Source organism: Lissotriton helveticus, chromosome 2_1, assembly GCF_964261635.1.
Source record: "Lissotriton helveticus chromosome 2_1, aLisHel1.1, whole genome shotgun sequence".
In the NCBI taxonomy this organism is placed as follows: Eukaryota; Metazoa; Chordata; class Amphibia; order Caudata; family Salamandridae; genus Lissotriton; species Lissotriton helveticus.
Genome location: NC_136059.1, coordinates 1,550,253,967 through 1,550,265,584, shown reverse-complemented (window position 1 = coordinate 1,550,265,584; position 11,618 = coordinate 1,550,253,967). Strand labels below are relative to the sequence as shown.

General features: G+C 48.0%; 1 protein-coding gene across 1 annotated transcript in view; it reads left to right on the top strand.

Moving 5' to 3' along the window:
- Positions 1 to 2,951: 2,951 nt before the first annotated feature.
- BMP3 (bone morphogenetic protein 3) overlaps positions 2,952 to 11,618 on the top strand; it is a 108,907-nt gene continuing 100,240 nt past the window's right edge. The window contains exon 1 of the mRNA XM_078676514.1: positions 2,952 to 3,416. Within this exon, the coding sequence (XP_078532640.1) occupies positions 3,200 to 3,416 (217 nt within the window). The 5' untranslated portion in view covers positions 2,952 to 3,199. The remainder of the gene's footprint in view (positions 3,417 to 11,618) is intronic.

The following is an 11,618-nucleotide window of genomic DNA, read 5'->3' as shown; positions in this document are numbered from 1 at the left end:
ATCTATCTACTCAGCATTGTTGGAGAAAGGAGGAAAATGTACTAGCCACCTGGCAATGCGAGTTACAGCCCTTTTTTGAATAGATGTGTTAAACTACAAGACTAACTAGCTTGGTCTATTTTTGAAACTCTCTTTTGCTGCTATATTGTGTTTTTATTATGAGTTTTGTCATAAAATGTAACTGTTTTTATCATATTTTGTTTTTAATATGTTGAACTGAAGATAGAGTTCTTTTAGATAGATGATTTTAACTGCTTTTTGTAATGAAATAAATGTGATATTATATCCAATCTATACAGTTGCCTTTGAATTATATGTGGTGTAAATTGTCCTTCTATTATATATGGCACAAGAACTTACCATAGGATGAAGAGTGAGAGAAGAAAGTGAATGAGATATATAACAAGGCGCCAACCAGAGAATTTTTCTCTTATCTTGACGCACAGAATAGGTTACCCCACGGGATTTTCCTTTTGTTCTACTATTAAAGTGCCCTAATCCCACTGGGTGTTAAAGGGGCTCCTCTTTAATTCAAAGATTGTAACCCCAGTCTGGATGACGAGGCACCGCCCTGTCAGACAGACGGGACAGCTGCGAGTTCAGGGCTCTCTCGTGCAGGGATCCCTGGTCCGCCTGTCTGACCCAACGATAACCCCGACCTCCACACCCGTCCGCGGGAGAGGGTGGGTCTCCAGATGGAATCCCTGTTCGGGCGCCAACTGAAGAAAGTGACCCAATTAGGGCCAGCCGGGTCACTTGTGACCACCTCTCAGCGTTCCATACAAATGAAGAGTTGATCAGACAGTAGAGAATACAAGCCAAGTATATTTTATTCAGGCACACTTGAGCGGAGACCAGTCTGACCAGCCTCCTCAGATTGCTGCAGAGGGGCTAACTTCAGTAAACATAGAGAAACATTTTGTTTGTTTCTGAGCCAAGAATGTCCCGCCCATAATGGAAATCCACTAGCAGGTGCAGCTAAAACAAAGAAGCACAGAAAGAAGAGTTTTGACTCTGAGAACCGGGCACACATTATCTTTATGCCAAAGTTGTTCTGTTCGTGTCTATCGCTAGGCCTGTTGGGAGAAATCCTCCATCTATGGAAAAGGAATGCGTTACTAAGAACAGTGTATTCATTAGCAGAGCAAGGCCTAACCTTGGAGAAATTAACATTTCCGCAGCCTGCTTCTAGAGTCAGAGAATATGTAGCTGACAACATGATCCAAAATGGCAGCTGAACATAAAATGGTGCAGCGAATGCTAGCTAAACACCTGGCTTGGCAGTTCGGGCTGGACTGTTCCCATGGGGCACAGGGTCAAGGGTAATTTGCATATGGCTGGGTTCAAACTGGAACGGCATAGTGAGCAAAAAAACGATGGTTTTAGGCCCAGATCTCTATACTGGGGTGAATGTATGACATTGTTCTGCATTCTGTCCGTCAACTGTTGTTTTTTGCATTTATCAACACGAGACCAAAGCACAAACAAAATAGCAAAACATTTTCATGTCATCACCAAGGAGGGACTAACAAGCCTACTCACGAATCAGAAGCCAGAATTTATGAAGGATGATAACACAAGTCAATGAAAAATGTGGGCGGAGAGTGGGAGGGGCTTCCAGTGCATATCTTAATACAGCATGTCTAGCAGAGCGAGTAGCCCGTGTGCGCTGCCCTTAGGCTTGACCTAATTTGTCTTTTTTAAGGAAGACGGGCTGCCTTTTAACAAAAAGTTTGCTTTATTTATAGTGCTTATTTTGAGCCTGTGGTTTCCAGCCCTCAGCACCAGCACTTTGTCATCAATACCGGCACTTATAGCGCAAACTCTACCCAAAGGTATTGCAGCTTCATGAGCACCAGTTAAGGACATATACATTTTAGAAAGGCACAGGTAGATTATGTTATTTGCTCACAATCACAGGATGTTGACCCTATGCCGAGGCTCGAACCTGATTCCCCAGCTCCAAAGTCAGCAGCTCTGGTCATTACGTCACAACCTCTCCCCACTTGTAGGGTTTCATGGCTGGCGTTATGGGCTGGTGCAAGCTACCTCCTGACGAGTTCCCCAGCACTTATTTTTTTCACAAATTAACCACTGTTTATTTAAAAGCAATCACAGACGTGTGTTCTGAAGACCCCAGCAGGCCACCATCTGTGCGATTTTTGCCCATTATCAATGGGTTGCAAACAAAGCTCTGCCTCATTAATATTCATGAGGTAGGTCTATTTGCACCCCACTTGGAAGTGCTACATATGTAAACAACACATTTGAACATGGGTGTCTTGTGATTACCAAATTGTAAAAATTCGCTATTTGGTACTTGCAAACGATCGCCTGCCTGCATCTGGTCCTCACAGTTTCAAACTGAGATAAAAAAAAGTGCAGGAACTCTCTATTTAGAGCACCTATTTGCTCCTGAGAAGTGCATGCTCTCCCATTAAATATATTGCAGCAGAGCTGAAAAGTGCAGGTGATCTCCCTGTGAAATGAAATAAGTGCAGGTGCTCAGTACCCGCCAGCGCCTGCCCATTTAAATCACCGACAACACGCAGAATAACCCTGGGTGTACCAGTGAGATACATAAAGAAACTCTCTAATCTAATAACGAAGCATCTTTTAAAGCTGGCACTCAACCGATCTTGAATAAAGTCCTTATCAGACTCCCAATACCTAGCCATCAACACTTAGATAGCCGGGTAGCCCAGCCCCTCTGGCCTGCCCTAAGAGCCCAAGGGGGAATGGCTACAAGGGGCATATCCTGCCGCACGGCCACGTCCTGGTCTAATGAGAGGGCAGCGCCACAGGTGCCTGGGGGGCACCGGCGCGGGGAGGGGCGTCGGGGGGAGCCGGGCCCGGAGCGGGCGGCGCTGCCATTGGCTGCCGCGGAGGTGCAGCCTCCGCCGCTCCCACGGCCGCCCCCAGCACTATCCCGGCGCTGCCCAGCCGCAGACGGCGAGAGGGAGCGGCGCAGGGACCAGGGATACTCGGCGGCCAGGAGCTCGTGCGGCAGCACCCACCGTGTGCGTTACAGGCGAGCCGCCACCGCTGGGTGCCGAACTTTAGCAAACTTTCAGAAAGTGTCAAACTTCACGCTGAGGCGGATCGCGGGCATCCTTCAGCGAGAAGCCACCAAACGCAGCTGCAGATTCGGACTTGCTGTGCCCCCTGTCCCGGGACTTGTCACCTGTCGGCGGCCGGGATGGCGCTGCCCTGGCTCTGGCTCTTCCTTGGGTGCCTGGGCCTCCCGCTGGGGCGGGCCGGGCGAGGGCTGCCCCCCGGGGACACGGTGTCCGAGCACATGCTGCGGCTCTACGAGCGCTACAGCGGGGGGCGCCAGCAGCAGGGTCCCGGGGGGCTCCGGCGACAGCTCCAGGACGGAAACACGGTGCGCAGCTTCCGAGCCCTGCCCGCCCGCGGTAAGTACTCCCAAGCACCTGTGCGCAGGAGGGGGCACGGGGGGCAGTAACGTAACTTGACAGGGTGATCTGGGGCCAAGAGAGGGCGGTTTCAGGTCCCCTGCGATACTAGAGATTACACATTTGCAGACCTCTGATCCCCCACCTGTAGGATCGGACACACACTTGCAATGCCCTGTAGGATCAGACAAACACTTGCAATGCCCTGTAGGATCAGACACACACTTGCAATTCCCTGTAGGATCAGACACACACTTGCAATGCCCTGTAGGATCAGACACACACTTGCAATGCCCTGTAGGATCAGACACACACTTGCAATTCCCTGTAGGATCAGACACACACTTGCAATGCCCTGTAGGATCAGACACACACTTGCAATGCCCTGTAGGATCAGACACACACTTGCAATTCCCTGTAGGATCAGACACACACTTGCAATGCCCTGTAGGATCAGACACACACTTGCAATGCCCTGTAGGATCAGACACACACTTGCAATTCCCTGTAGGATCAGACACACACTTGCAATGCCCTGTAGGATCAGACACACACTTGCAATGCCCTGTAGGATCAGACACACACTTGCAATGCCCTGTAGGATCAGACACACACTTGCAATTCCCTGTAGGATCAGACACACACTTGCAATGCCCTGTAGGATCAGACACACACTTGCAATGCCCTGTAGGATCAGACACACACTTGCAATGCTCTGTAGGATCAGACACACACTTGCAATGCTCTGTAGGATCAGACACACACTTGCAATGCTCTGTAGGATCAGACACACACTTGCAATGCTCAAGTGTGAAAGAAGCCGAGATTCGAACCTGTTGGATATTTTGCAGTCGTCTAATAGGTTCGAGTCTCAGCTTCTTTCTCACTGCAGCAAGTTGCGTGATCTTGAGCAAGTGGCTTTATCTCCCGGTTACCTCAATGTCCCAAGGGACCAGGAATGTTCCTCTCGTGGGGTAGTAGGAGAGATAGCTGAAACGTTTATGAATTAGGGAAATCGAATCTACTGCAGGGTTACTGTGGCAGAGGTTTTCAAGCAGTCGTTGTAAACCACTTTGGTGGCGGCGCGAGATCTTAGCGAGGGGCACCCACTCAGTGCAGGCTTCCAGGAAAAGGCGTCCGAGTGTTGCTTGCCTGTTTGTGTACCTGTCTTTTGTCATTGCTCCGGGCGTTTATCTATCTCTTTTTTGTCTGTGTGTGTCGGGGGTGTACCTGTGTGGGTTTGTAAGTCCGTGTGCCTGGCGTATCTTTGTGTTCGGCGAGTGGTGTTTCGGTGACTCTGTCCGCATGTTTTTGTCTGTCTGCATGCCTTGGGTCTGTGAGTGTGTGAATGTAGGAGTACGACTGTGCGTGAATATGTGTCTGTGTTTCCGTGTGCTTCATAAAGTGCACCTGCGTGTGGATCTCTATTAGAGTGCATGAGTGTGTGCATGTCTTTTGCATGTATGTAAGTGTGCGTGGTGATATCTATATGCCTTTGAGTGCGTGCCTGCCTACTGTGAATTTGTGTGGGCGCGCGAGTATTTACGTATGGGTGGGAGTTTTTTTTAAGGCTGTGTATGGAAGTATTTGTGTCAGGGGTGTGTACATCTATGTATCTGCCTGTACGAGTGTGTTATGTGTGGCCAGGTTAATGTTTGCCTGCGTGTTTCAGTTGCAACTAATGATTTCTCATGAAGTGCCTTTCAGTCGTTAAAAAAAACTGCGTGCTTCACTGTCCAGATGTTCCCGTGTCAAGAGGAGGGCGCGGAGGTCGACCCCCTCCCCTCGCACATGGTTCCACTCCTTACATTCCCGAGACCCCGCACCTTGCGTGCCTCTATTTCTCTCTGAACAGGTGTCTGCCCGGCCTGTTCTTTGAACCCCCACCGCCCGGCGCTCAGAGAGGGTTGGCAAGCGCCTCTGGGCGCTGGAAGGGGATTTCGTGCAGCGGGGGATTAACACCTCGGCACTTGAGAATGAGTGGGGGTGCGGGTGTCTGAGTTGATAAAGAGGCTGCTGCCTTCCCCCAATTATCGTATAAGAGCTGTCCCTCCCCCTGGCGTTTGTTGGCACCCACTGGCTCCCGCCCTGGGTTTGACCGGTTCAGTAGAGGTGGCAGCGGCGTAGAAAGCGTCAGTGGGACCTCATGCAAGGGAGGAAACCGACCCCCCTTATCTCAAAGGCAGGCAGCCGAAATCAGGGTGCATAGGGGGGGGGGGGGCGGTTGGCTTCGGTGCCACTGCACCTGTTGCAACACTGATTGCACAACACCCATGGGTGCTAGGGCTATGTGGAGACCCATGGATGGGTGCTTTTGGCGGGAAGGAGAGAGAGGATGATATCTGGTCAGCTCCCTCATACCTCTCGCCGAGTACAGTGCAGGCCCTCAAAAAGCCATCCATCACTCGGAGCCCGGGGACTCTGAGTGTAAACATGGCGTGCAGACCACACCGCGAGCACCGCTTAGAAGCCGCCGCCTATGGATCACCTGCTCCCTGCCAGTTCCTTCCCCAACCGGGAATCCTCACCCCCCCCCCGGGCTGCATGTACCGGGCTCACTCCGGCGCGCAGTGCGTGCTGGTCAGCGAGCTGCTGTGGAGGCTGTGAGGTAATTGCTTACTTTAACACCTCCCCACCCCTCCTCCATAAGTGTCCCTCAAGAACCCCCGAGTGCTCCAGCTGGTGGTATCGGGCGGTGTCAGTGAACCAACCCGCGATGCTGCGTGCGCCTGGTGAGAGCAAGGTGGCCCTGTCTGGCAACCAACACATCTGTGGCGGGACAGTGAGGGCCCAAACCATACAGAAGGGACAGGTCAACGGCCGTCCGGCAATGGCGACTGGAAGATTCCCCTCTTGGCCTCTCTAATGGCGTGGTTAAACACTAAACAGACGTCTGGCATGACATTACAAACGCACAAGGTTCCCGTGTTGCCTGTCCACACCACCAACGCATCAATTTATTGCTTCAATGTTTCCTGTTCCCTCTTCTCCTTTCTTGTTTCTTGAAGATGCTAGGGGCCGGCTATCAGCTCTAAACAAACACCTTCCAAGGCATGACATTCTGGAAACCACTTTGCCACTGGGTTCAAGCAAGCCTGGCTGAAGACGGCTGTAATGCCAGAAACCGGTCCTAGGAAACTTGTTTCCGGTCCAGGGAAGGCATGGCTTGGCAGTTCGGGCTGGACTGTTCCCATGAGGCACAGGGTCAGACTGATTTGCATATGGCCATGTCTGAACTGGGGTGGCAGAGTGGAGTGGGCTAAAGAACGGTGATGGATTAAAGCCAGATCTGTTGACTGGGTGTGTTTGATTGGTTCAAATGCTCCGTCCATCACCACCTTTTGTACCATTCTGGAAACCAGGCAGAAGGAGACCTGGGAAGCTACTCACATATTTTTAGACAGAGGGCGTATATAAGCCATTGCCAGAGACCCAGAGTCTGGTGGGACCTGGCGGTCAGTTGTATCACATAGTTTGTTTGTCTCTGTTCGCACAGCACAGGTAATGGAGTCTGATTTTGAGACAGGTGGCTGGTGCAACAATGGATGCTTGAAATCCTCAGAAGTGGGAGATGATGACACACGTGGTAGTTGTAAAAATGGGAGTTGTAACAGTGGGTATAGACACTGTGGATCTTAAGGTGTTGTGGGTCAAAGTGGTTGCTGATGAAGTGGTGATTTTTTTACTTTTTGTGTTGACGTAGGGAAGATAGGCTTGAGAACTTTTAACTAATGGGCGGTTGTAGTGTTGGGTGTGGAGATTGGGGATGTCAAAACGGTCACTGAAGTGTATATTGGTGGTTGCGTCAAACAGTGGTGTAACGAAAGTTGAAGTGACCCCCTGCAAGGTACATGGAGGGCCTCCCCTCCAAACTTATTCAGGAGCTCTCAGGTCAGGGTACTGTGCGGAGGGGACTCCTAGAGTTTGGGCCCCCCCCCACTCCGCAGGGGCTACAGGGGCCTATGTTACGCCACTGGTGTCAAAGAGGTGGGTATGGCAGTGGTAGATTTCAGATCTGATGAGCATTGAAGTGGCAGTACTGCATATGCTGGTGGTGAGGCGATGGGTGTTAAAGCTCCGAGTGTTCATTTGGAGGGTGTTAAAATGGTGGTTGTCAGGTTTTTGGTGGTTGATGAGGTGGATTTTGACTTGATGGGTAAGAAATTGGTTGATGTGGCAGCACTGAGGCTGTGGGTGTTGAGGTGGTGGGTTTCAATGTAGTGATAGTCAGTTTGCTGCTTGTCAATGTGGTAGGTTTTCAATAGAGAGGTGTCAAAGGTTAGAATATTGATTTTTGTTTTTACCAAAGATATGTTTGTCAGTTGGTGGATGTCCAATTGACGGAGGTTGAAGTGGTGAGATTGTTGTGGTGGGTGTTAGTGTGTTGGCTCTTTGTGTGGCGAGTGTTAGTGAGGTGGATGTCTGTGTGGTTGTTGTCCAACGTTTGGGTGTCAAAGTGATGGTTATCAGTGTGGTGGTTATCATTGCACTCATCAGAGAAGTGGTTAGTGAAAAGGGTGGTATCGTGTTAATGGGTGCTGTGGTGATGGGTGCCAAGGGTTTGGGTGCTTTGTGTATATTGGTACCCTTAACCTGAATTGTAAAGTGCAATATTTATACATCATTAACAATTTCACTGGCATTCTTGGTTGTGGCCAATGCACGCTAAAGTGAAAATCTACAGCCACATCAGTAAGTTTTTATTGGCCTCTTTTAAACATTTTGGAACGTTTTTTAACTTGTAATCTCTAATTTTATGTTCCTGTTGTACTTATTCACAATTTCTTTTAATTTTTTCATGTGTTCCCACTTATTATGTGTATCCCCTTAACTCATTTATTGTGTACACTATGTTTTTTGTATTTGTGTCTTGCACAATTCTTCTTTACATTTGTGCTCTCATTTATGCTTGCTGATTTTCATTTACTATCAGTTTAATATTTCTGTATGCTTGCACATATTTATAAGGTTTGTGATAGAGATTGGCATGTCGTAATGTTGTGTTGTATAAATCTCTAGAGCAACGTGTGCATGTCCGATGGATCACAATTTGGTATGTTGTTGTGGGATTATGTGTATTCTGTTTGTATAATGATTGGCTTATATGGTGTGTGTTTTTACAATATTGGATATTTTGTAACATGTATCAGAGGGTTTCTGCCTTTTATTGGGCATGCACATTTTTTACATTTGTGTTTCTTAACATTCAGCCTTGAGGAAGCCTGTGATATGCATTCTGAAGAAGAACACAAATAAAAGACAAACATAAAAAGGATCCATCACTCTTGTCCTCTTTGCTTCGTGCATTGACTTTTCTTACACTTTGTTTTGTTGCCTCTCGATATTGTTTTAATTTCAAGGGGGAAGGGGCGGATATCCCCCTGGAGGTGGGTGCAGTGAGTGACCGCATATGCCAGCAAGGGGGCATCGGGTATCAATTGAACCCCTTTCGCTCCTTACAAAGGTCGCCCTCGGGTGGCACACTGACTGCGCATCAACACATGGGCACAGAGCCAAAGTGTTTCCGCATTGCAAGGGGGAAGCCACCTTGAGATTGCACCAGCGCGTTACTAGTGCCAGCACGATTGGTATTACAGAAGGGACCGCACAAGTGTTTTTGGCCCGTCTCTCAAATACCAAACACCCATGAGGTGTGCAGAGTTGGGCCATATGCCTGTTGCACCATCAGAACACTTCTTTTTATACAGCACTGATATACTTTAGATGAGACAATATAGTTAAATTTGGCCTGAAAATATATTGGCATTGGATGTAAAAGTAAACATGTATGTATGCATTTACAAGGAGTGATATGTCACAAACTGCAGATATTCTTTCCTTGTTGGAATTTGGAGAGCAGACACATACTTTGCTACTTTTAGCACCTTTTATCTTAACTTTATCAAGGTAAAAACTGTGTCAGAATTAATCTTGCAGAGGATATGGTAACAGTTTCTCCAAAAAAGTTATGTAGTTTGGATGAAAGCATGCATGTGTTGGAATAGAGTGCAGTTACCCAAATGTCAAAATTCAAGAGGTAGTGACAGGACTTTGAATACTTCAAAGGTAGTGACCAATGGAAATGTTGAAATCGGAAAAGCACCATCAGGGATTAAGGCATCAGCAGGGCACCTGCTAAAGTGAGTGAAAAGCCAGCGTACATCCAAGGTATACAGGCAAGTGAAGGTGGATATAACCATTTACATGCGGTTTGATGTCACGAGTTTAGGTGGAGGTAGTAAATACTGCTCTGGCCCTTTGGAGGTCAGCCAAAAAGTGCTAATCGCACCAAAAAAGAAGAACTGATGACAAACAACAAAAAAATTAAGAATTTTAGCTTTTAATGCATCTTTTTTGACTAACCTAAACAGTTGTATGTCAAATGTTGACATTAATAATATCGACATATACATATTCCTACTCCAGAGTGTCAACCACCAACATATCGACAAGATAAGCACACAAAGGTGTTTGACCTGGCCTTTTTTCAGGGTTATCCCTAAAGTTTTTGCCTTCTTCCTCCTATTTTTCTGACATTCTTGTTGGCTTTAGGACTCTGGGCACTTTACTACTGCTGACAAGTGCTAAAGTATATATGCTCTCTCCTCTAAAACATGGTATGATTAGATTCTTCATGGTTGACATATTTTATTTACTAGTAAGTCCCTAGTACAGTGCACTACATGTGACCAGAGCCTGTAAATTAAATGCTACTAGTGGGCCTGCAGAACCGATTGCGTCACCCACAAAAGTAGCTCTTTAAACATGTCTCAGGCCTGCCACTGCAGAGCCTGTGTGTCCAGTTTTAAACTGGCATGTCTATCTGGTGATTTAACCCACTTGCCAGGCCTAAACCTTTCCTTTCATTATATGTAAGGCACTCCTAAGTAAGACCCAATGGAGCCGCACAGGCAGGGTGCAGTGTACTTAAAACGTAGGACATGTACTGTCATGGTCTACAATTCCTGGTAGTGGAATATGGCTAATTTTGTTTTTCACTGCAGTACTTCCTATCTCTCCCACAGGTTAGCTTTGGAGCTGCCTTGTAACACCTTACAGGTTTTTCTTCCAATTGCGAGCTGATGGAAAATTGGAGCTTTGGGTCTTTGGAATCACACTTTAAAAAGACATCTTTCTGCAAAGTTGGATTTTAATATTCAGGTCTTTTAGAAAGTTGCCATTTTCGCGCTTAACAATTCTGTGCCTCTCCATAGAATACACGTCTGGGTTGGATGACAGTTGGGCTTTATGAATTCACTCTAGACAGTCACACACAAACGGAGCTGAAGTTTGCCCTGCATATCCCGATGGTCCATCACCAGGCGGATGGGTCTGCCTGAGCTAGAGTGGTGGAAGGAGTTGACACTTGCACCTGGGTAGGGCTGTGCCTGTCCCTCACAAGGATGTCTCTACCCTCCTTGTAGTGTGTCAGGAGCCAGGACCAGCAATGGCAGGGTCTTGTGCACCTCAAAGACTTTTCTTTGAACTTTGCGAACTTCAAAGGCTAAAATGGGTATAATTCCCGGACCTCTGACACCATATACTCAAAACATTTGTGGATTGGTGACATTCTACAAGGAAGAAGAGCTATGTTGCTCCAGGAGGGACTGTCATTTTGCTGTTTGCTTTGTTGTGCTGGCTTGCTGCTTCTGTCCTGAGAGTGAAAGGATTGGACTTTGCTTTCTATATCCTGCTTTCTGAGGTTCTCCAAGGACTTGTTAAAAAGTCTCAGGTCCATCAAAGACTTAATCTGCCAGCACTACTGAGAGCCCTGAGATACCAAGTGGTGTCAAACCCAGTTTATGGGCCCTTGGAAGTGAGTTCTGGTGCAACAAGGAGAGAAATCAACGCATCGACTCCCACCATCATTCGGAACTGGAGCCTCATTGCAAAACTCAGCGATGCCAGCACCGAAGCGAAGTCCCCGCTCGTCACAACAACCTCAGCTTCAAACGCAGGCACCTGCCTTTTCATAGCAGCACCTCTGAAGAACCAACGCTGCGTGAGTCTTTTGCACAGCATCACCAAAATCTGTTGTGAACCGTTCGGAATCCAACACAGCGCCTGCTTCTCCGCTGTGGAATCGACTTGACCTTCGATGCATCACCGACACATTGTCTCTGGGCACCAGTTTCATCAATAACACAGCAACGCAGTAAGGAACCGAGGTATCTTGCCCACAAATGCCGCTTCACCTCCCCT